At 42.2% G+C, this 25,860-nt stretch overlaps 1 protein-coding gene across 5 annotated transcripts; it reads left to right on the top strand.

Annotated features, from left to right (window-relative positions):
* Positions 1 to 385: 385 nt before the first annotated feature.
* Positions 386 to 25,633, top strand: LOC138632361 (vinculin-like). 5 transcript variants are annotated; one of them, XM_069717872.1, is made up of 23 exons: positions 386 to 807; positions 8,255 to 8,325; positions 9,487 to 9,637; positions 10,254 to 10,362; positions 11,441 to 11,563; positions 12,416 to 12,576; positions 14,514 to 14,604; positions 14,704 to 14,851; positions 14,944 to 15,097; positions 15,665 to 15,840; positions 16,864 to 17,054; positions 17,465 to 17,491; positions 17,843 to 18,042; positions 18,348 to 18,476; positions 18,587 to 18,736; positions 18,835 to 18,943; positions 19,085 to 19,387; positions 19,484 to 19,608; positions 20,064 to 20,249; positions 21,301 to 21,477; positions 22,527 to 22,730; positions 22,820 to 22,924; positions 23,655 to 25,633. In XM_069717872.1, exons 1-23 carry the CDS (start codon positions 640 to 642, stop codon positions 23,799 to 23,801), a joined length of 3,405 nt encoding a protein of 1,134 aa, XP_069573973.1. In that variant the 5' UTR covers positions 386 to 639; the 3' UTR covers positions 23,802 to 25,633. The 5 variants fall into 5 exon arrangements, with proteins under 5 accessions (XP_069573973.1, XP_069573972.1, XP_069573975.1 ...); XM_069717871.1 differs by having other exon boundaries at positions 17,462 to 17,491; XM_069717874.1 differs by lacking the exon at positions 17,465 to 17,491.
* The last annotated feature ends 227 nt before the right edge of the window (positions 25,634 to 25,860 follow it).

Raw genomic sequence — 25,860 nt, 5'->3', positions numbered from 1 at the left:
TGGTGTCCTCTACAGTTTCATAGATGTGAAACTGACCTTTATGAGGCCTGCATGAAGTGGAGACAACACGTTTACTACCTTTCCTCGTTGTAGATGTTGCACCTCCTCTCCCATATAATCACCCTCTCTTCCCATTAAGTTACCCCAACACTTTTCCTTTTTGGGGCCACTTGCATGCATGACGTAATTTGGGAAGAGCTCTCGTTTGCAGTGTGTTTATGTGCATGGTGTGTGTGTGTGTGTGTGTGTGTGTGTGTGTGTGTGTGTGTGTGTGTGTGTGTGTGTGTGTGCGCGCGCGCGCAGGGAAAGCGTCAGTGTGCACCAACACCAACCCGCTTGGCAGCTGTATTCCTTCGCTGTGATTGGGTGGAGGGCGGTGATTCCTTCTGTCACGATTTGGGTCGCTCCCACTGGAAGACACCGACCGTCCAGCCTTTACCGAGGTGCTGAACGGGGGAGACGGTGCACACCGGGAGGAGAGGGTTTCTTCTCAGGGGCTGGACTGACAGCTCGATATTTGTCTTCCAGTTGGTCTCGGTGAGGAGGAGGAGAGGGAAGGAGAGGAGAGAGGGGAGATCATCAGTGCTGGAGCGACCAGCCGCCTTTCTTCTGTCAGGGCTGCGGTAAAAGTCGTTCACGATGCCGGTGTTTCACACCAAGACCATCGAGAGTATCCTGGAGCCGGTGGCCCAGCAGATCTCCCACCTCGTCATCATGCACGAGGAGGGGGAGGTGGACGGTAAAGCCATCCCGGATCTGACGGTGCCGGTGGCCGCGGTGCAGGCGGCAGTCAGCAACCTTGTACGGGTGAGTCCCTAGTTTTGATCCAGGGCGTCAATTCATTGTAAGCTCAATAACAAAGTGTCTGCATCCATTGACATTTATCATCCAAACTTCCCAATCCCGCAGAAACCGACATTTCTGGGGACTGACTGGTGCAATGACTGGTGAGGCAGTAGTCTTGAACGTTTATTTAATGAGTGTCATAAATCAATAGAACAGCAGGTCATCAAACTGTCCTGCACGGAGCTGTTAATTTCATCTCTATGTGGCTGCCAGATAAATTGTATGGAAATCCCGGCTTGATCTTTACTCGCCATTAAAAGGATATAAAACTGCCTGCCACACACCCAGCTGATGCTCATGCGTGTTTAACAGCTCCTGCAGTAGTTTGTGTGCGTCTCAGTGTGCACACAACACGGCCATACACAACACGTCAAACTTTGCCCAGATTGATAATCGGATGGCACCTGAGCTCAATGAAGTTGTGGGGCTGAAGAAACGAGTGTTGATTTGAATTAAAAGGTTGTGTGTTTTCTCTCTCACCCACACACTCCCTGTGGTATCAGTAAATGCCACTTGTGCCATTGGAAGAGGCGGACTTTCATCAAGCTGCTTCGCATTATTGCAGACTTTGCAGTTTATTTGAGAAAGTCATCCATTCATTTCAACAACCTCCACAGAGAATAGATCCACTCTGTTCATTTATCAGCCTCCCACCTCTTCTCTGTTTAACTTCTCCTCTCTCCTTGTGCTCTTTTACCAACTTCTTTCACCTCTTTTTTTTCCCTTTTCACTTATTCTCTCGTTTCTAGTCGGCCCTCTTGAGTCTAATTGGTCATTTTGATAGAGAAAGCAAAGCTTCAGTCAGACAAACATTTATGTCTCTTCTGTATGCAGCACATGGAAAAATCAATATGGGTCACATCATTAATGCTGATCCAGGGTCATTTTTAATGGTGCAGGGGCCACTGCCTTCACTCACTCAGGAGAACTCAGCAGCAGACAGATGGAAACACTTCCTTGTTTAAGTCTGACGGAAAAAGACGGTTTCCAAATAATCGGTGTCAAAATGTGGAGGTTTGTTCTTTGTTTTTGCTGGTCAGTTTTTTGTTGTTGTCAACTTACTGTATTTTGTAATATATTGTTGAAGCACATGGGGCTCTTCTGTTCATGGTTCTTCTGCTAAAAACAAGATGCTTATTTTCCCCAGGACTGCTTTCTTAGTTAAGTTTTGAGTTTTTATTTCAATATGATAGTGGGATTCAGAGACCATGAATTCCTCTCTGCAAAGTACTAAATTACAGGCTACATCTGAAAGTGCTTGTTCAATGCATTTTTTTTTTATATTAATCAGCATCAGTAAGGATGAGGTTTTGACATATGACAAGTATATTTGCGTTATACATACATATTGGGAAGTTTCATATTTTGCACAGTCAGTGTCCACCTTGACTTTTAAATATGTAGAAGTCATTATAGTCGGGTTTTTTTGTTGCTATCTGAAATAATACACCGCAAAATTATTACTGATGAATATTAAAGAGGGTAATTTACCCAAACACACAAACCCAGCTTTCAGTTGTCTGAAAGTATTGAGAAACCTCATGTAGCTTTGGAGACAAAACATGGAAATAGTGACTGGATAGTTTTCCCTCCTTAAGTGGAAAAGTAAGTGTTATAGTACTTGTTGTGTTAAGTACTATTGCAAACTAACTTAAAAGTCAATAGGGCATCTTTTGTTTTTCTAGTCGTTGTTTTTGAAAAGGTCTTACACTGTGCTGCTGCTTCCCTGTGCAATGACACGCAAGATCATTTTGATAAATATCTCATTAACTGATAATGAAAAGGGCTGCTCAGTTTGAACTCAAACTCTGTCCATGTATTAATGGAAAAATCCCCTATTATGCGATACTATCCAGCTAGATTCAGTCCTTGATTTCCCGTTGCTACCGGGCCCACTTCTCCATCTCTCTTTCGTCCTTGTTGATCCATTCAGTTGATCCACCCAGACACTGAGCAGAAGGAGGCTAATAGCAGCCTCAGGCTTGTTGCTAAGTCCCAGATGATGGAGATGAGAGGCCACAGTCGGATCAGGGCTGAGCACAGAGAGGCACAGGAGGGTGTCGGACAGAGGAAATGTTGTTAGGATGGCGGTATAGTAAGAGATGATGGTTTCGCTGATTGAGGGGCAAGAGTTAAGAAGTGGGTGACAAAAAGGTGCTTGAGAACAGAGCTTGTATAATGAGTCAGTAGTTGGTTGCTGGGTAGATAAACTTACTTGGATGTAAAGGACACCTAAGGTGCTAACAGACCCTCTTCTGAGCACATATGCTTTATTTTAGAAAGCTGATTCATTTCTACAGTTGTGCAGTTTGAGCTAAGATATAACACAGTATACAGCAAGATGCCACCGTCACCGCAAGTGCCCCAACGCACACTGATACAATTACACAGTTAACCCCGTCCAGGGTGTGCTGACTGTGGGGGGTTACTTAAAATCTAGGTCACTTAGACACACAAGACGGTGTCAGTCTCAATATGTCGGAGGTTGTGCGTGGGTTGATGCAGATTCGACTAAAGATCTGAAAGATGCTGGTGGTGTTTTTGGTTGAAAGTGTGAGCTTGCTGAAGTTCTGCAGATGACAGAGCTGCCTCATTGGTGTTCGTGAAGTGTGTGTGCTCCTGAAGGAGTCAACATAGATCCTGAGTATGTCTGGGGGAGGGGGAGGAAGGAATAAATAGATTTACCGTTGAGTGAAGTAACTACACACTGACAAACAGAGCAGAAAGAAGGGAGAGGAGGCATGCGAGGAGTGAGACTCGACTAAAACTGTCGAACAGCGCGATGCAGAATGAGTCAAGAAGAGGAAAAGAGGAAGAGAAAAAGACACTTTCAGATGGTCGCCGGCTGGGAGGGAAAGTGTCTCTGGCTTCTTCAGACCAGATCCTGCCAAGCTTCATGGTCCACCCTCCCACCTCCACCCCCTTGTACACACACACACACACACACACACACACACACACACACACACACACACACACACACACACACACACACACACACACACACACACACACACACACACACACACACACACACAAACTGTCCTCAGCCTGCTAATAGGACCCATATCTTCTTATTCTTTGGCAGGCCCAAGTTTGAGTCTTAGTTTCTGGCTGTGTGTCCGCACATTCCCTCTGCTTCTAAGTCTGCCTTAAATCTACTCCTGGCCTATGTGTTATAGCAAAATAATAATAATAATAATAATAATAATAATTCTTTTTTTTCTTTTTTTTTTCTTTTTTTTTTAAAATATTTATCCCTCCAAAGCTGCAGTAAACAACTGTATTTTGTGTATGTGCAGATGAAATGACCATGTTTAATATAAAGAGGGTCCAGTCTGCTGTTCCTCCTAGCTTCAGACTGTTTTAGCACCTTTCAGCTCTTTGTTTTGGTTTTAAGGCCACAACATTAATGTTTCTGTTCAGTCTTGCAGGTTTCACCAGCTGCAGCAGCAGGCAGCTGTTTTTAGTGAAAACATTCTCACGCACTAAAAACTACGTGCCCAGCACCAAACGGCAGACAAAGTTATCAATGATCTGGTAAACAAATTGAAGCATTTTGCAATAAAGAGCGTGATATTTTCTTCGGGGATTAGTGGAAACCAAAAGAGTGCTAAAAAGAGTGTATAGAGGTGACAAGAAATGAAACACAACAAACAAAAAAGTTCCCAGATAACTTCCAACATCAGACGTTGTGATTATGTGGTCGTTATTTTAGAATTACTGGCCACCACAATGTTCTGTAATAAAATATTTGTTTGTAGATTCATTATAACATCAAAATCCAAAACAATACATTCATAAAACATTTGAGTATGAAAGCTGTACCTTCATCAGAACTGATGCCCGCGAGTCTCAGGTGAGACGAGCTGTGATTGGCAGCTGGTGGTTTTCTGCTGGATCAGTTACACGTTTCAGGATGTACAACCGCACGCAAATCTCACCGCAAGTGTCCAGCAAACCACTTAACTGCACATTAATAATGTATTGAATAATCAATGGCAAGTGTTGCTGCTTACAGGAAACTGAAGAGCTCCCACAGCTCTTTGATCAGTCACCTTATGGGACTCGTTGGCTGGAGGGTGACTTCAGGCTGCTCTCTACTTGCAGAGCTGCAGTCCTCACATTTTTGAGTTGGGAATCTTCCTGCATTTTTTAACACGGATATTCAGCAAGAAAAAACAAAAGGCTTCAGCCATTTTAATTGTTTTCTTTTTCATATTATTTTGAACATCTCATAGTGACAGAAGAATAGCAGTGTAATATATGGACTATGTATTATACAGGTTTATTGAATGGGAAATGACTATGGCAGGTTGCTAAAGTACACAGTGTCCCCCTGAAAATGAAGACAAAAAGTATGCTGACATTCAGTCATGGCGTCACTAAAGATCAGTGTTTAGTAATTAGCTGAACTGCTGGACAACGCGCATCTACGATGGGAACCAAACAGTTTCTGTAGTGAAAGTTTCTTCCATGTTTCAGCCACCAAAACCTTTAATTCATTGATGAACTGACTTTTTTTTTCTTGGTGGTATCCCACAGGTGCTGTGTGGGATTTAGGTCCGTGCTCTGCGAGGAATGTTTTAAGACTCAGATTTTTCTCGAACAAAATATTCTTTCAACAGCCAGCTGGTGTGCTTTGAATCATTATCCTGCTTAAAGATCCACTTCTGTCACTCAAAAATGTTTTGGCCCGATATCTTCAAGCTTGCATCGAAAATACCCGTAGACAGTTATTTGAAAAACAGCTCCAGACTTTGTCGTTCCCACCTACATGCTCTACTGAACCCTTAGTGCTGTCTGGTTAGAGTTCTTCCTTTCAACACACATCTCTGTAGGCTGAGTTTGTACTCATCTAAAAAAAAAAAAAAACACACACATTCACATGCTGACTTTCTGTGCATGCTTTTTAAACTCTTGAGGCCATCTGAGCTTATATGAATAGTTCATGCTTTATCAATCTCCCTTTGTGCTCACACTTTTTGGTAATATTTCAAATAGACTGTGAACCGAGTTGTGTCTGATAAATCTCGTTGATCGTTTTTGCTTGATGTTACACACCATTATGTGATCCAGTCTGCTGCTGGTCTTCCTAAGGCTCCCCCGCTCCGCGCTGCGGTTTCATGTCCGAGCCTTTTGGTGGAGGATGGAAGATTTTTGCTGAGCTGACAAAAAGAGTCGTCTTTGTGCGAACAAACAATAATTGACCTTTTCTCTGAGCTCACATCCATTTGTCTTTGCCTATTTTATACATCCAATGGTTGTACGAAGTTAATTACCTTTAAGTTCAACCAGGTGCCCCGAGCAGTGTGACCACAGGTGTCGTTGATCACGTTAACGATGAAGGTTGACAATCAGAACTTGGATAGTCCAGATACTTTTAGTTGACATTTAGAACCTTTTTTTCAAGCTTTGTCAAATGGCAACTTGTTTTTTGTTTTGTTTTTCTAGGAGAAAAAAAAAAGTATTTATTGTTGTGCGAAACCAGTCTATCTAAGATTTCATAAAATAACTGTATGAATCTCCTTGAGACTTACTGACAGAATTGCTGATACTTTTGGGGGCTGAAAATACGTTATTAGAATGTGAAAGCTTTTGTCTCTATGTTTTCATGTTTGGTGTTTTGTCAGTAGAGCGTGTCTTGTTGCAGTCAGATATAAAATCCCTGATTAAAGGTTCCCTGGTGTTTTAGTTCAAGTTCATGCTTGAAACATTGATCTTTGCTTGTTCCATCAAAGTTATTGTCTGTTTTGTACGTCAGTAACACAAACATGAAAACCCTGATGAAATCAGATTCCTTGTTTCTGTGGTTCATAAAGTCTAACCACTGATGATGACCGATTATTTATGTAATGCTAACACAAAATAGAGTAGCTGAACCCTAACTGAAACTAGGGTTTAGGAAAACCTCGACAGCACACATGCATGTTTATAAATGTAAAAGCGCCCATAAGATAAAATGGAATCACGTTAGAAGAAGAACGGTTGGATCTCATACTTTCTGTGTGCTGTCTGCTTCTGAGTCTCTGGAGCCAGAAACTCTAATAGACATATTTCACTGATGCAGCAGCAACAGACTGATGTCGTCATCTGGCTGTAATTGCATCTCAAGTGAGTGTGTGTGTGTGTGTGTGTGTGTGTGTGTGTGTGTGTGTGTGTGTGTGTGTGTGTGTGTGTGTGTGTGTGTGTGTGTGTGTGTGTGTGTGTGTGTGTGTTTGAGGGGGAAAGCTTGTGTGTGTTATAGGATTTGTTTTTTGCAAGTCAGAGCCAGTGTTTCAGAGCCACATGGCTGCATCGTGAACATCTGAACAAGGGAGAAATGTTGCCCTGCTGTGTTGTCTACCTGTATGTTTGGGTGTGAATGCGTGTGCGTGATTTGGCATTCATGATTTGTGCATCTTTATGTCTAATTGTGTGCCATTTATGCAGGTTTTAGTCTTCAAGAGAAATGAAATGCTACAACAATCTTTGTAAAACTTCTTATCCTCAGTTTTTAACAGTGCAAATATGTCTGCTGCTTTATAAGGGGAGAGTCCTGGGGTTTGTAAAATATTCCACTTCAATATAAAAAAAAAAAAACATTTGCTCGATGATAAGTTAAAGCGGACAATGTCAAGTCAAATTAAAATGTTATATACAAAATTGAGTCATCTATATTTTTAATTGTGTTGTCAAACAACATCAAAATTAGAATTTCCATATTTTGTTTTGACAAAATTTACCTTTTTCCAAAAGGTTTAATTTTACTCATTGTAGACATGTGTCTTTGCACTGAAGACAATATTAAAAGAGAAAATTGCTTAATGCAATAAAATGCACAGCAGCACATAAACACTTTGAACAATACGATGTGCTCAGTGTTTTTAATTAAGTTTGAAGGCATTAAATCATCACTTTTTAGTTTGAATCACATTCAGATGAGATAACAGTGGGGCACAGATGGAGGGGAAAGTCAAGCAGCTCTGATATAAAAATCAATATTCGCATTTCAGACTGCCAGGGTCCATTTTGTTCAGTAAAAAAGCACATTTACCTTGACCAGGTCCTGAATATCATCTGTGTCTTGAGTTAATGTGGAACATTATTAGTCCTGCGATGGTGTTGCCGTACTGATGAATCGATGAAGTCGGTGTTACAGACCTTCAGTTCGTGAATGTTTCATCTCAAGATTCAAATTTGAGCAACACAAACGTCCCTCCCCCATCCTGCCCCCGGGAATAAACCAGAGCCGGAGCTACTTCCCCCTCGAAGCAAAGATATGACATGCATGCATGGTTGACATAGGTGTGAATTGATACACACCGATTCACCCCTCTGAGTATTAATAGTGCTTGCGTGAGCACAATTCCCAGTCTCCCTGCAGCTAATGATAATGAAATAAATGGTCTGTCTGTGTGTGTTACAGGTGGGGAAGGAGACCGTTCAAACCACGGAGGACCAGGTGATGAAGAGAGACATGCCTCCTGCGTTCATTAAGTAAGTCTGTCTCTGAAGCAGTGGGCATGTTTTGGAAGAGCGAGCACTGCTGCTGTCTCTTTGTGTTCTTCCCTCTGACTCTCTCAGGCACTCACAACAAACATATTGGGGCAAAATTATGGAAGCGATCCACTTTATCTCAGCAGACAGAGGATTCCGTGCGGTTTAATGTTCGGAAACGTGGCTGCGTTCCCAGCTGCAACAAAGAGCCACTTCTGAGGCCGAGCCCGGGTGACCGTCCGGCTCCAGCATCCATACTGCTGAGAGGCTGTTTGTTGTTTTCCAGCTTGCATCCAAAGAGCTGACATGAACTCTGGGTCCTGGCTGAGAGCTGCTACTCAGCAGTTCTGGGACACAGACATCAGGCTGTGTCCGCTTGCCTGTATGTGTTGCTTTGGATGCAATGCTTTTACTGAGTGTTTACAGCCTTATCATTTGTTTCCCTCATTTCCGTTTCTTTCATTGCTTGTTTTTCAATTTTGAATTAGTATTTCAGTTTAATGTAAAGGTTCCAGACCTCAAGCAGATCCACATGCCACCCTCTCGCTGCTCGCTCACACATACATGGGACACTACACCATAAATCTCACTCACAGGGCTTAGGAGGGGGCATGTGGGAATGTGAACCTGCCTAAATATAGATGAACCAGCAGCCATTGATACCCTGACCAATAGGGGTCAGAAAGAGGAGGAACTTGGCTTTATGTGAATGCCCTGAAAATCCATCGCCTTCTACAGGCTAAGCTAATCACTGATCGCCAAGAAAGATACAATTCAAGTTTCAAAATCAATGCATATCATTTTGTTTATCTAAAATTGCAGATCTTGAAGGATTGAAGGTTACATAATTTGTACCAATCGTAGCAACTCTAAAATCTAAATCCCCAATTTTATTATGAGAAATTCTCAAATTTAGCTCCTTAGATGAAGGAGACAAACTTTCAAGTGCTCTTTAAATATGGCCCAAAGAGCACGATGCACTTCTGCCTGTGGGCAGCAAAGCAGCTTAGCCTGACACATTATAAGCCTCACTCCTCTGCTGTGTGTCTGTTTGTGTCCCTTGATGGGTGTCAGGTTTGATATGTAATTTACCAGGTGATTGATTGTTGTGATTGGTCACTGTGTTGGGTATGATGTCCTAAGCCAGCTGTGTGTTTTCAGGGTGGAGAACTCGTCCTCTAAGCTCGTCCAGGCGGCTCAGATGCTGAAGGCAGATCCATACTCTGTTCCTGCACGAGATTACCTGATCGATGGATCCAGAGGGATTCTGTCTGGAACGTCCGACCTGCTCCTCACCTTCGATGAGGCAGAGGTGTGTGTGGTTACCTCCTTACATCCGTGTGTGTTCTTATAATCAGTCTTACTTTAGTGGAGTGGTATCTTTCAGGGAAATACATCTTTATATAGCTGTGCAGAGGAAGGAGGAACTCAGCTTAGAGCTGTAATGGAGTCTCGAATGCAGGCAGATCTAATCACTGATCTCAAATGACTTCCCTCTGTCATAACTGTGTCTCTCTGTGTGTGTCTGTTTGTATGTGTGTATGTGTGTCTGTGTGTGTGTGTTTGTGTATACACCAGTGTGAATGTTCAATGGCAGCTCCATAAGTGGAATCACATTGGGCACGTGATTGTGCTCACCATGTCTCATCACTAGCCTCATTTTTTTAGAGAGCAACATCTCACAGTCACAAGATGTACATCACAAGACTGTAAACAGACACACACACACACACACACGCACACACACACACGCACACACACACCGCACACCACACAAACAACAGTCACTTCATCTCTGTCTAAAAAAAGCTCCTGCACAGAATGAATTTCATTGTTTTCATAATGAAGTTAACCTCGAATCACTATTTTGCGTTTTATGCTTCTATACGTGATCTTATCTGCTTATGATTGTGTCTGTTGTGTTGTAGGTGCGTAAGATAATCCGAGTGTGTAAAGGTATCCTAGAGTATCTGGCAGTTGCTGAGGTGGTGGAGACCATGGAGGACCTCATCACATATACCAAGAACCTCGGACCAGGTCAGCAGGAGCTTTTTAAAAAAAAGAAGAAGAAAAAAGCACTGTTTCATAGCCACTCCTCTGTGAAGATGACTCCACCTGCTTCTTGAAATGACACTTTAAGAAGACGTTTCTCACAGTTTGATTAAAAATAACTCAGAATTCTCGTAAAAAGAGACACCCGTGACAATTTATTGGAACATTTAAATGTATTCATTTCAATCAAAACATATATGTAAAGGTTATGTTTTGGTCATTTGTGCCTTTATTCAATAGTTGATAGTGCAAACAGTTTTCAAATATGTGAAGTGAGGGACAGATGGTTTAAACAACCCCCAGATAGGAAATTAAAAGGTAATATTTTACTGCTCCCATTTCATGTGAACCGTAATAGCCTTAAAATGCATCTACAACACACAGCAGGCTGCAACAGCAGCGTTTCAACAGAGCAGCTAGTCGGTTCACCAGTGAGACAATCAACAATTACTTCATCTGAAAAACAAGTACTTTTTTGAGTCAGAAAAAACTAAGCAATCTGAAATGAGCGGAATGTTTTACACAAATTTTTCAAAGTATACAAAGTCCTTATAGAGTCTGTAAACTGCACAGATAAGACAGATATTGTCTTTATAATATAGAAAATAGCGCATCACACTATTTGGATTTGGTGGCAGAGCTTCAGAAAGTAGAAACCTTTTGTTTTTGACAGTTTTTTTAGGTTAAAGATCCATCTGTTATGATTAGAAACTGAATTAACTACTGACTGCTCCTCTGACTCTAAAATACTGGGATTAATAATTACAGCATCTTCGGCCTTTTCACTGGCAGGAGCGCCATAAACAGGCTATTTAACATCTGAGGCAACAGGTCAGTGCACTGTGTCATAATGAGCTGGTGGAAATCTGATGCCAAGGTTGCCTAACACTCAACTGATGCTGTCATTGGGCAAGCTCAATCACCCATGATGTTTAAATGTGTTGCAGTTACAACTGTGCCAATATTAAAGTCACAAACAGTTTCTACATTTAACCTGTGATTTTTGTAACCTCTAACTCTCACAGGATGATAAATTCTCCCCGTTTTTCTCTGTTTCCCTCAGGGATGACCAAAATGTCAAAGATGATTGAGGAGAGGCAGCAGGAGCTGACGCACCAGGAACACAGACAGATGCTTGTCAACTCTATGAACACTATCAAAGAGCTGCTGCCTGTCCTTATCTCAGGTGTGTGTGTGTGTGTGTGTGTGTGTGTGTGTGGGGGGGGGGGGGGCAAATGATAGTGCAGGCCACTGAACATCCAATAGTTGTTATAGCAACGCTGATAATTCCAGTCATTAGGTACTGTGGATGTTAGACTGACTACACACATACATCATCAACTCCTAGCAGTACTAGCATTTCTCATACTCTGCACTCCACCAGCAAAGAAGAGAAACACTGTTTAAGCGAAACACTTTAAGCGTTTACAAGCTGTTCATTCAAACATGCATGTTTACTGTGGCTGCAGTGTCAGAAACGTTTGTGTCAATACTTTATTCTAGAAAGTTTACAAACCTTTTGGCAACTCATCGAGGCAATAATGGTTTGAAGGTCACAAACTAACTCTTTTAGTTTACTCACGTTGCTCTTGTGCGTTGCATAAATCCCTAATAGGCAGCTGTTTCAGTGAAAAAGCTCATATATCAAAGCATCAAACAGTGTTCAGACAAAATAAGCAATTCATTGGTGAACAAAGTAGAGCATTGAGCAGCTAAACATCTGGATATTTCAAAAGAAAGAGTTGGGGGAGGCCAAAAATGGAGCTAAAAGGACATGAAATGTTATCCTTGCATTCACCGAGTGGCCAGAAACACGACTCCAAATGTGTACCAATGATTCAGTTTTTAATAAAGTTGTTTCAGCTTCCACCAAAGGGACACAAAGACAGCTTTAAACTACTTTAAGTAAAAAAAAAAATTGTGGTGAGAGAATGTCTAACTAGGGTTTTTCAAATAAATCCAATTTTTAATAATAGGTTATCTTTCTGCTTGTTAAAAATGTGACTGTAAACATTAATACTCATATTTTTGTCCTTAGCTATTAAGATTTTTGTCGCAACCAAGAGCAGCCGAGGTGCCGGCGTTGAGGAGGCAGAGAGAAACCGAAGGTTTACTTTTGAAAAGATGAGCGCTGAAATCAGTGAGATCATTAGAGTCTTACAGCTCACCACGTGGGATGAAGACGCCTGGGCCAATAAGGTACGAGCTGTGCTGCGCACAAAGACTCTGATTTTCTTCATTTTAAACCCTGAACCCTCACAAATAAACAACTTTTAAAAAAAAGCCCCACATGCATAAATCAGATAATCACTTTTGATTTGGAGTGCCTGTTCACACACACATAGCCACACACTCTGTCAACATGTCCCACTGAGCTGCACCTCTTAAAAAGAAAATCACCCTTTACTTTCTGTCTCCACTTTTCTTTTTGCTCGATAGTATAACTCCTGGTTTTTCTTTTTCTTTTCTTTCTTTAACTTCCTCCTCCATTCTTTTCCTCCCTGTAGAAGGTAAGCCCGTCTCTCTCCCCCTCTGCAGTTTCCAGCATGCAAGTGTGCGTGTGTGTGTGTGCGTGTGTGTGCGTGTGTGTGTGTGTGTGTGTGTGCGTGCGGTGCGTGCGCGCGAGACAGAGAGAGACAGAGACAGACAGAAGGAAATACATTATGTCCTCATGCTTACATGTACGTATGTATTTCTGTCATGCTGGTATTGAACAATAAGTGTGTCATCTGTTTTACTGACTGTTAGCTGATGTGATGATGTACAGTGCGCATACTTCTTCACTATATTGTTATATGTGCATCCGTTTGTCTCGAGATGTCCATTTGAGTCAAATGGCTTGAAACAGATGACAGTTTATTTTCAGCCTTATTACTTATATTCATTTAAAATGATTCAGTCCATCTTCAGTTATGGTATTCTCTCTCTTGTGTTGCTCATGTTTACTGTGAGATAAAGCTGTCAGTTTCACAACAAGATGCTGTTTGGGGCAGAATATTCTCTTTCAGAGAGACATTTTTGGGGGAAAAACTGTGTAATGATGTCATTTATGGGAAAGTTAAGCTCTGCTCAAACCTGCATGTTTCTGCACAAAGCTTCCTCAGACAATGATCTGTGTGTGTGTGCGCGTATGTGTTTTCTGTGGAAATACTGCATACTCTGTGTACGAGCTGTGATAAGCACTTACTGTCAGTGTGTGAGGGGAAACCTCTGGCACACGATGACTGTGCTCCTCTCGGGTTATGAATTATAGAAATAAGCTGCTTGGTTTCCAGACACATCCATAATGGATGTGCTGTATTGAACGGTTCCACTTAAGCAGTTCATTCTTCTCTGAGCCAGAAAAATCTTCTTTCTTTTTTTCTCCTGATATGAAGCAGTGAAAGAGGTTGTGACATTTTAGATGTGCGATGTTTAAACTCCATTAAATGTCTCATTGCACCCTTTATGATCAGTAATTATTTTTACATTGTATCTGTTAATTACTGGGTTAGTGCCGCGTTTTTCTGAAAACCCCATTTTACAGTACAACATGAAGACCTGTGTTGTTTCAAATGGCTCTACTCATGGTAAAATTAGTAGATAATACTGCTTAAAGATGAAAGAGATTGCAGTTCATTTATTAGTGGCCATTAAACACACATTGTAAACTTTAGTTTACAGCTATAAATGTTTGTATATCGCTGGTAAAATGATTAACTAAATAAATACAGCTCTAATACCTCGGTCATAGTTAGTATTTTTTCTCATTTTAAATAAATTCCATTAGAAGACCAAAATAACAAAGTATCATACCGAGTCAAAGCCTAAATACTGATAACACTGTTGTCACACTATTAGTGACATGACCCCTCATTACCATTTACACACGACCTGTAGTTTGTTTTCAGTTAGTCTTGTACACTGTCCAAAAGCCATAAATACTGACTTAACCACCAAATGTATATTAATCCACAGCTGAAAATAGTCCCCAACAAATGCAAAATCTAAAATTTTTTCAGTAAAGATACAGGTTATTTTAGCATCTTGTTGGCAAAACAGTTATTATAAACCACCAAAGTCATTACTGACAACTCTTTATTTACTGTTTGCCATATCGTAAAGTGCTCAACAACTGTCTTTTCTCTTTCCCTCAGGATATGGAGGCTTTGAAGAGATCTCTGGCTTTGATTGAGTCAAAGATGGCACACGCTAAAAGCTGGCTCAAAGACCCTCATGGACAGCCAGGTAACTGTTGTTTTTTTTTTTTTTTCTTGTTTGTTGACTTTCCAGCTAAAACATCCCCACTTTATGTTACTCCATGCGTTGGTATGTTGTTGTTCATAGGAGACCCCGGTGAGGTGGCGCTGCGTGTGATACTGGACGAAGCTGGTAAGGTGGGAGAGCTTTGTGCCGGGAAGGAGAGGAAAGACATACTGGCAACCACCAAGGCTCTGGGACAAATGACTGACCAGATCGCAGATTTACGAGCCAGGTAGCGTTTTTGTGCAAAATAACAAGTTGCCTTTACAGAAACGTATTTTGTTGTCACGCGTCTGCTGAAAGTGTTTATCATTTGTCTGACAGAGGCCAGGGCCCGACCCCGGGGTGTGTGCAGCGTGCCGGCCAGTGCTCACAGGGCTTAGACTTGTTATTTGGCAAAGTGGACAGTGCTGCACGCAGACTGGAGGCTTTAATCAATGCCAAGCAGGCCATTGCCAGGAGGCTGGACGCTGCGCAGGTCAGATAGAACAACAGTAATCCAGTGAATAGTGCACCCTCCCTGTGCTATAGTCATCCTATTTGTGTCTCTTTTGCTGTAAATCTTCTCCAAGCAAGTGGTTTTAAATTGTTTTCAGCTCCCAAGTCAAGCTAATGTGGATAAGAGTTGAAACTTAATGCTTTAATCCTCTGCGGTCTGCTGCTGCTCACTTTATAAAAACAGTATAAATTCAGTCCTATGAAATACAAGCAAGAAACTCTTTGATAGTTTTCATTACTTTAATACTACAGCACCCTCACCATATTCTAAATATCTAAATATAAAAGCAAAACAACAGTGGAATTTATTCCATTTCATTCTTTTTTTCAACACAAAAATACAATATATGCGTGTATGTTTTTTTCAAAGCTGCAGTTTATAACAAACTAAAGTGTCAACTTAGTGGTTGTCCAGTTACTCAGGGTTAATTTTTCAGTATTAATTGACTCCTCTCATCTTTGAAGCTTCCTCGTGGTGTTTTTCTACCGGAGTGTATTGCTTATTTCATCAGCTGTGAATCTAATAATCGTATCTGTGCATTTTTAGGCATGGCTGGCTGATCCTAATGGCGGTCCTGAGGGAGAGGAGAACATCCGAGCGCTACTAGCAGAGGCCAAACGCATCGCAGATCTGTGTGAAGATCCCAAAGAGAGGGATGACATCCTGCGCTCCATAAGTGAGATTGCAGGACTCACCGCCCGGCTCATGGAGCTACGCAGACAGTATGCTTTCCCTCCTCTGGTTACGTGCATGATCGAGGATGTACTGTGAATGCGTTACGTAATTCTTAGATCCTCTTTTTCCAGGCTGAGACTGCAGCCTCATGCCACCAATAGCTGGCATATTTTACCTGCCTGGAAAAGATGTTGTTGCCTGTCAACCTTGGGTATCAGTCCTACAATAAGGCTTCTAACTGTTTGAATATGGTGTATATTTGTGGAGGCTCGATAACAGTTTGAGGGACAAAACATAGTACAATTTTAAGGGAAATACCACTTGATTTAACAACAGACTTTAAAATTGTAAACATTTCTGATACAGAAGTTTTTACTACTAAATTGTACTCTCATCCAGATAATGACAGCTGTAAGGAATATATTTTTTGCACTTTTATTGACCATGAAGAGAAAACAGATAGATATAAATTTGTAGAAGTAAACCAAATGACTCAACTGTTGTCCAGACTCATACATGAGCTACGGATCTGAGCTGTATAAGGAGAAAATGTGGCTACAGTAGTACACAGGAGGATTTGAGAGGATTATCAAGCATTTTCTAATCTGGAACAGATAGAACTTTTACAATATGTGGCTCGGTAGATATATCACCCCTGTGTGACCTTGTGAGAACTGACTGGGGCCGCAAAAGAAATACATTTATAAAGTCTGTAATCTTTAAAATTATTACACGTAATTCACATTTCACGCACGTTGCTGAAAATATGCTTCAAGAACCCTGAATTATTGTCCTGAGCAAGAATTTCTACCTTTTGTCTGTAAAATAGATACAAATACTTCCAGTAGAAACCAGAAATGCCAACATTTTATATTTATATTTATATCTATATTTATATGACACATGAAATAGTGACATCAGTGGTATTTCCCTTTCAAAATGGCGTCTACTGGGTTTGTATTGAGACTTTAAAGATTTGATGGGTTTGAAGTCTGTATTTTTATTGGCTCTTTTTAAAAAAAATTTGATCTCTCATGTCATGCCTCTCTTTTCCTTCTTTACTGTCTCAGGGGTAAAGGTGACAGCCCGGAGGCCCGTGCATTGGCAAAGCAGATTGGGGGGGCACTGCTGACCCTGCAGTCCAAAACCAACCGGGCCGTGGCCAACATGAGACCAGCCAAGCCTGCCGTCACCTTGGAAGGCAAGATGGAGCAGGCCCTCCGTTGGGTGAACAACCCTGGAGTGGACGACAGAGGAGTAGGTAAGCGGGGTTGGATGACGACTCCAGGGAGGGATGATCAAGTGGTGTGGCTCAAAAATAAGCACTCTGACCTTCCGTGCCTTTTTGGCAGCGTGTGTGGCTGATGGACGGCGTGTGAAAGTAGTCAGCACCTGGTACTTAGTTATGAATCATGGAGGATGTGAGGTGTTTGTGGTCTGTGAGGTGACTGCAAAGTGTCTCAGGCAGGAAACATATCTAAATGTAGTACAGAAATATGCATGCCATTTCCTTAAATGCCCCTAGTGATGTACCTCATGCATGATGAATCAGTGTGTGACTAACACGACCTAGTCAGTCGGGGAGTGTTGTATTGTTTTCATGCTTTGTTATCTTCCTGTTTTGTCATTTGATTGTTTCCTATTTTCTCCCATGCTTCCCTATGGAAGCAGAGTGTGAGAGACTACAGTGGATAACAGGTACCGTCCCACTGTAGGCTTTCTTAGAAGATGCAACTAAACACTACAGATATTGATAACATAATGACTTCCTAGAAACTCTGATGTCAGCATGTACCACAAAATTCAACATCCTCTTCTCTAATTTACAAGGTATATGTACAGTCATTTCTCACGCTTGCCAGTCCTAAAACTTGTTGCTCATGTTACCAACAAATACAAAAACACTGCGATGTAATTTAGACTTCCATGCCCAAATAAGGACCTATGATTGTTGTGTCTGTGTTTTTTAAAATTTTTATTTAACACTAAGAAGATATTCAGTATCCAGATGTTGTGTGAGAGTGATTTCTGCCCTCTGTCACTCCACAGGTCAGGCAGCAATCAGAGGAATGGTTGGGGAAGGCAGGAGGCTGGCAGGAGGCCTGTTAGGCCCGTATCGACAGGATATGATTGGACGCTGCGAACGAACAGAGGCCCTCATGACGAATTTGGCCGACATGGCTGGCAGGGGTGAGGCTGAGGCTCCTCATGCACGAGCGACTGCTGCACAACTGCAGGACACCCTCAAGGTATCTCAGCTTCTCACAAACACACACATTGATTTATTAATGAATGAATGCCCAAGTTCATTTAACCTGCACTTTCATTACAAACGTATATAAATTTAAATAAAAAAAATTGCAAATATACCATATATGTCTGGCTTAATATTGTCAATAAAAGGTTGCACAAGGTGTCTGGAAAATTTAATTTGATTAAATAAGACAGCTATAAAATACTGTTTAATCTACAATGCATGCAGGGTTGTTATTATTGAAAGTAAAGGTGCAGAGCTCCACCTGGTGGACTGATACCACACTCTTGCTTCCACCAGGCTCTGAGGCAGCACATGCAGGAGGTGATGACCCAGGAGGTATCGGATGTTTTCAGTGACACCACCACCCCTATCAAACTGCTGGCTGTGGCTGCAACTGCTCCTCCCGATGCCCCCAACAGAGAGGAGGTCAGAAATGTACAAAACCATGGTCCCAGTAATTCCTCCCACTTAGCTGTTTACTGTTGTTTTGGTTGTACAATGCAGCAGGATGATGACATCTATAATGTTTGCCGAAGGTTTTCGAAGAGCGCGCAGGGAACTTTGAGACCCACGCAGGTCGGCTGGGGGCGACCGCAGAGAAAGCTGCTGCCGTGGGAACAGGCAATAAGAGCACAGTAGAAGGGATTCATGCTGCTGTGAAACATGCCAGGGAGCTCACGCCACAGGTTTGCTTTGGTTTTCCTGATGTGAATGATTACAAATGTGGATGAAGCATGTGGCTGTCACACAATAATCTGAGTGTGGCATCTTGGTTGATGTCCAGGTGACCTCAGCCGCTCAGATCTTGTTGAAGAATCCTGGAAACAAAGCAGCATATGAGCACTTTGACACCATGAAGAACCAGTGGATTGACAACGTAGAGAGACTCACCGGTGAGGATTTTCTCAACAATTCTTGTGTTACTTAAAATAGAGACGGGTCATAATAGTTGCTTTGGTACAGCAGTCTGCAATAACGACATAAGTTATGACTCGATGTGTATTAAGTGTGTATTTTTGTGTTTGCGCCCCTAGGTCTGGTGGACGAGGCCATCGACACCAAATCTCTGTTAGATGCTTCTGAGGAGGCTATAAAGAAGGACATCGACAAGTGCCGAGTTGCCATGGCAAATGTTCAGCCCCAAATGCTTGTTGCCGGGGCAACAAGCATAGCAAGACGAGCTAATCGTGTCCTGTTGGTGGCCAAGAGGGAAGTTGAGAACTCAGAAGATCCGCGGTTCAGAGACACGGTGAAACATGCCTCGGACATCCTCTCACACACGATCTCACCCATGGTGATGGATGCCAAAGCTGTGGCTGGGAACATACAAGATAAAGGTACAGGACAAATGAGAGACTGTACGACAAAGAATTACACAAGTTAATTTACCTCGTCACATCTTGATGTCTATAATTCTCCCCTCTCTTCCACAGCTCTGCAGAAAGCTTACTTGGACTCATGTCTGAGGATCCTGGCTGCGGTCGGAAAAGTCAGAGGAGCTTTCCAACCTCAGGAGCCGGACTTCCCGCCTCCACCTCCTGACCTGGATCAGCTCCATGTAAACATGTTCACACACACATATTCTCTGTTATTCATGGCAAACCTTTGAATGACCATTTCACTAAATGTCACTTTTGTGACTTGTCAGCTGAGTTTTTGAGTCACCCTGAAATAATAACAAAAAAACAACAATGTTTTCATCTTCCAAAAATTAACTTGATTAATTATTCGGTCCTAAATATCTAAGTGTCCCTGTTACAGATTAAAAACTTGATTTTAAACCAAATTCACAGGGGTTTTAATTCTACTTTTACTTTTTTAATGGTGGGAATAAGATGTTGTCAGCTTTTGTATCGGTCAACTTCAGATTGAAAACATTTTAATTTAAGCAGCCACACGTGAAGTAAACCAGGCAATATATAATATTGTGACTGAATCATCTTCTCCTCACACTTCCTTTGTTCCTGAACTACAAATTCACAGGCGACGTGTGTCTATGTGTGTATTTTCCAGGTTAGTGATGAGCAGGCACCACCCAAGCCGCCCTTGCCAGAGGGCGAGGTGCCTCCGCCTCGGCCGCCTCCTCCAGAGGAAAAGGATGAGGAGTTCCCAGAGCAGAAGGCTGGAGAGGTGCTCAGCGAGCCCATGATGGTGGCAGCCAGGCAGCTGCACGATGAGGCACGCAAGTGGTCCAGCAAGGTCAGTTCACACAAACACACACAGGAACATATAGTACGATACACATGTACACAAACAGTGATAATAACAGGATACTTTTTCTCTCTGTCTGTTCAATCTGCCTTTTTGAATTCTGTGAAAATCGGAATTTTCTGAAATCACTTCAATCCTGAAATGTGGAGATCAGAGGCTCGATTCCACTTTCAGAGGGTATATGGAAACTGTCATGTGTTCAGGGTGTCGCATGTAAGGTTGTTACATGCACAAAGTACATGTAAGACCAAAAACAGTCATCTGCGGAGACACAAAATAGTTGAGGTACAGAACAAGCTCACGGTATTTGCAGTAGACATTGTGTTCCCTCCTCCTGTCAGTGTCTGTATGTGTGCATCCAACTGTTTTTGTGTTGAAGAACTGTCCGTAGGAACAGTATAAATTGTGTATGAATAACCCATGATTATCCAGGAGTGATGACCTCTCTGTGGAGCTCATAACCATTTTCCTCTTGATGGCGCTGCGAACAGTTTTTCCACAGCTGTTTTATGTTTTAGGTGTCTTTGGAACCAAGGCACCAAATATCTCTTGGGTCAAACTCGGTGTCCCTGCACACTGCTAGTCCCCTATATACACTGAAGTGACTCCAACCACTGGTTTTGGTCATAGTTGTTTGATTGTTGCCTCAGAGTAAGGCGCATCATCCTCCTGCTGCCATCCCAAACCAGCTCCTCTTTCCTCTTTTTTTCTGCCTCAAAGCCATCTGCACCTGTGAGTGTAGTTTCACCTCCCCTGTCCCTGCTCCTTCACCGTGCTTGCATACGCTCCTCCTCCCTCCTGTAAACCTCCTGTCCTCTGTTCTTCCATCCAAATGCCTCTCATACTGTACTAAATGCCTCCTTTTCCCATGCTTCCTTCCCTCTCGCCATCCCTGGCTTTCTCCTCCCCCTTCTTCTGCACATTTCTCCTTATTTTCCCTCTTCCTCCCTCCCCTTTTGCTCCTTCCCCTTCCTTCCCATCTCAATTGGTCCTCCAACCACCACCACTCCAACCCCCCCTCCCTCCCTGCCTGGCCCAGCCTGAGGATGAGGAGGCAGTGGAGGAGAGGGAGGTAGATGATGAAGATGAGTTTACTGATGGTGAGGATGACTATGAGCCAGAACTGCTGATGATGCCCTCCAACCAGCCTGTCAATCAACCCATTCTGGCAGCTGCCCAGTCTCTCCACCAGGAGGCGCGCAAGTGGTCCAGCAAGGTCTGCGCACATACATGCACATGAGCGCACACACAACCAGACGCTGGTCAGACAGTAGTTGTAGAAGTCTCAGCAGCTTTGAGTATCATAAAGTACTGTTTGACCCCACACACGCACGCACTCACATCCAAGCATGCCAACATAAATGCACCACTCAAGGAAAGCCCTGCAGGACAAGATGCACCCTCTGGAGCACTAGCTGACAGTGACTCTGCCAACAATGAGCTCTGCATCTGAAACTACCGTGGAAGCCTCCAACCGGCTGCTGCTGCTGTCTTACTCTTGTTGCATTACACTCAGACATGGTTGACACACAGTTCCACTGATGCCATGCTGAGGTTGCACTAAAAGTCGAGGACTGGGAATGGCAAGTTTGTTTGTTGCACCACATGGATAAACTGGTACTGGCTTCACAAGTTCCTCCCTTATGTTCATGGTTAGGTAAAGTGGTTCAAAGGAGGAGCCAGGTGCGCTGCCTCGCTGTTGCCACTGTTGTCAGTCATTGGTTGTTCTGGCCAACCTGTGAAGCCAAGGATGACAGTTTTCCAAAGACTTCTGGGTGGTGTAGCTTTGACGTTAGACCGCCTGCTTACCAAGTATGGTCACCTGCTTCTGCTTCTTAGTCTCAGGGTGTGCACTAATCACTCCAACACTGTGAACATCACCTCATCGGTACTAACCTCAGGTTGACTGATGTGAGGGAGACGGTGAGAACCTCAAATTATAAATAAATCGATTAGATTTCAAATTTTCTGCCCTGAGGGTTGAAGAATATGTGACTTGCACTGACACTGCATGCAGCCTTCTGCTATCCACGCTTAAATTGAATGCCTGTTTTGCTTTTGTACTTTAATTCCATTCATACAAAGCACTAGCATTTGTTAAGTGTTCGATAAATCTGCTTTCATTGTCCTACATTTGGTTATTGGGAAATGTGCGGACACATGCCTCATACAAAATGTTCCCATTCTGATCTCTTCTCTAAAGTCATTTTTCTCTGATCAAACCTCTCACCGCTTCCTCCTCCACCTCCTCCCCATTCCTCACAGGGCAATGACATCATAGCAGCAGCCAAGCGGATGGCTCTGCTCATGGCAGAAATGTCTCGGCTGGTGCGCGGTGGAAGTGGGAACAAGCGGGCACTGATTCAGTGCGCTAAGGACATCGCCAAGGCCTCAGATGAGGTGACGAGACTGGCTAAAGAAGTAGCCAAGCAGTGCACTGACAGACGCATCAGAACTAACCTGCTGCAGGTAAGGACATCTCAACACAGACACAAACTGAAAAAAACCCTCTTTAGCTTGAAGAGGAAACAATTTACATATGTCCCTCCTTCCCAAAGGTCTGTGAACGAATCCCAACCATCAGCACTCAGCTGAAGATCCTCTCGACTGTCAAAGCCACCATGCTGGGACGAACAAACATCAGTGAAGAGGAGTCTGAGCAGGTAAACTCACAAAACTGCACATAACTTGGAGGGATGCACAATCAACTTTTCTCTATATTTGTACAGATACTTCAATCTGCTGTTGCAGAGTACCACTTCAAGACCAGAGCTGTCTTTTTCCCCTGTTTTTATGATCGGTCATATCATGGCCAATTCACTGAATTGAGTCTTGGATCAGTGCATCTCTGAGAACTTCCACAGTGGTGGGAATTAACGAAGTACACTTACACAAGTACTGTAAATACCTCTGAGGTACTCAACTCAGGTTTCAGATGTCAGGTGTTTGTAATTCAACCAAAATGGAGACATTTGCCTTCTAAACTTAGCAGATGGTTTAGAAGAAGTCAACTAATTTACAATTCCACACAAAAACCTTTGAGTAAAGGTAAAAATTAATACATATAGAATAAGGTTTTTTTTGTTTTATTTCCTACATACTTTAGTAATCAAATAACTACCCCACAGATTTATAAAAGCATATAAAGTACTTAAAAGTTTCTCCATAGCAGCCAGCTACAACAGTAAACTGCCACTTACACACAGATGCATCAGTATTAGCAATATAATAAGGTCATGCATTACAATATATCAGCTATAAGGGACATTTACTTTTACTTTTGATACTTTCGTACATTGTTTTGAAGGATCTGAAAACGTTTCCTTCATTTTGTTTCATGCCTGTTGTTATTTCGCCCATAACTGCTTCACTTCTGAATGTTTCCCCGACCAGGCCACAGACATGTTGGTCCACAACGCCCAGAATCTGATGCAGTCGGTGAAGGAGACGGTCAGAGAAGCAGAAGCAGCCTCCATCAAGATCCGCACAGACGCAGGATGCACCCTGCGCTGGGTGCGCAAGACCCCCTGGTACCAATAAACACACCTGATCTATGAAACTAGTTACACTGTACTCTTAACTTGGCATCGATAGCACAAACCATGAGTAAAAGTAGCAATGTGCGTACTCAACATGAGTCAGCATCCAAGAGGAAACTGCAGGGTTTTGAGCCATTCTCCACTGTAGTTTGGGTGTGTGCTCCAGGAACCATTAGATGTGGTACCATGCAGGTTTTATTTATTGGATCGAGTCAGCTTTTCTCTCCAGTTCCCTTTATATGTAACTGTGGAATCACGCAGGCTTACCGGAGACAGTTTTAAATATATATTTTTGGTATGTTGTGTTACAAGACTTTATCCAAATCCCAGGTAGCTATATATTTTTTGCATGAACATTTTTTTGTATTTTCTAAAGGTGAATTATGACATTAAGATTCTCATCACCTAGAGGATGTTTACTTTGCATTCAGTTTTTTCAGTGAGAGTTTCTTATTGTCTATTGTATATACAACAATTATTTGTGTTATAGACAGTACTCCGCTATGAGCTTTATTCACTGAGTTTAACACTAAAGTGTGGAGTCTTGTGCGAGCTGGTGGGCTCTCCTCTCCAAGTTTACTTTTAGTAATAACGGTGTTATTAGCTAAAGATCTATGAATTCACAGGTGATTCATCATCACAGCTGTCTGATCTGGAGATGTTTATACTTGAAGAACTAAAAGGTCTTTTGGATTTAAAGTGTGATGTATACAAATATAGTATATGATAGTTTTAAAAGAAATTGTGTTATTAGAGAAATTGTACGGTCGTCAATCACACAGCTGTTTTTTGTCGATTGCAGGAAGGTTGATTCTTAATAGCTGAGAGGTTTTCACTTGACAGCAACAGTATGAGTGACAGGAAGGTAAAAGTTAAGTTGACATGTTTTTAATGTGTGTTTTTGAGTTCTATGTTTTATTTTTATTTAAATTTCACAGTGAACAATGCCAAAGGATTTGTTTTACATTACTGTAAGCTTCATAAAGTTCATAATCCAGGTTATTACAAACAATACAGAGCGTTTTCTGTTGAGATCCTGGACTACTTTTTGAGGTCTGTTATTTTTTTTTTAGCAAGAACAAAAGTGATTGTTTTGCTCTGCTTTAATTTTTTTTTATCAACCTGTTGAACTTTCTGTCTGCACTCTCTGTAACAGTTGAACTGTTTGGGACTTTTCAAAAAGTCATCAAAGCCAATGATTTTAGACCGACTCGTCTCCATGTGTATGCTCAGCAGTCCCACTCTGAACACTCTACGGCATTATTTTAAAACGTTTTCTCAGTGACCCTGGTGGTTTGAGAACAAAAACAACATTTTCATGTGATATCCGGCACTAATGCCAGCCTACCAGTCTCGATGTTTTTTAGGTTTAAATCTAAATACTGTTTTAAAACGAGTGCTTCTGTTTGGGATTAAAAGATTAAAGTTCAGAAACTCGACATCACATGCAACAGATCAGTGAATGCATATTTTCATTCCCTAAACAGTAAGGTTTTATTTCTTTTTTTTTAACAATAGCTGGGTAGATTTAACTGTTTAATGGAGAACTTGTATGTGTATGTGTGAAGTCCCTTCACTTAAACAGTATTAGCGAGCCGTCGCCACGGTGGTTCTGGACGGAGCTCTGAATAGCAGCACAGAATGTTCACTGCGGTTTTATTTTTATTTGGGCCTACTGAGCATGTAGCAGTCACTGACCCCTCACTGAGAGCGACAGAGTGTAGATCTGTGTGTACTTGGTGTGTTCATTCACACCCTGAATGTATTCTGATAGCTTCTAGCCCTGCCAACACATCTGCTGTGCCTTGGAAGAATAAAAGACTATAATGATGACTGGAGTCGGCCTCTTAACTCGCTTCCATTAGTAGCACTACATGAAATGAGTGAGGTTACTGAGGCACAGTGATGCTTTCTGCTAAAAACTCATCTCCAGTGTGCTGAGATGTTCATATTAACAGTGCTGTGAGGCTGAAGTTTGACATGTATCTTGGATTATTGTAAGGTGCCAGCATTTGTTACTTAGCACTGAAAACACAGTAAAGCTGAAGCTGACAAGATGA

This window comes from Brachyistius frenatus, unplaced genomic scaffold, assembly GCF_029030835.1.
Source record: "Brachyistius frenatus isolate BFR_SWC_R1_liver_20210118 unplaced genomic scaffold, ASM2903083v1 Contig_183, whole genome shotgun sequence".
NCBI lineage: Eukaryota > Metazoa > Chordata > Actinopteri > Embiotocidae > Brachyistius > Brachyistius frenatus.
Note: the sequence above shows the minus strand (reverse complement) of the source record. Positions and strands in the feature narration are given on the sequence as shown.

Bases quoted from the DNA above. Each gene is read 5' to 3' on its own strand.
- LOC138632361 (XM_069717871.1), top strand. From the start codon at position 640: ATGCCGGTGTTTCACACCAAGACCATCGAGAGTATCCTGGAGCCGGTG. The intron at 15,841-16,863 runs GTATGCTTTCCC...TTACTGTCTCAG, and splicing joins CTCATGGAGCTACGCAGACA to GGGTAAAGGTGACAGCCCGG. The intron at 19,388-19,483 runs GTACAGGACAAA...TCTCTTCCACAG, and splicing joins TGGGAACATACAAGATAAAG to CTCTGCAGAAAGCTTACTTG.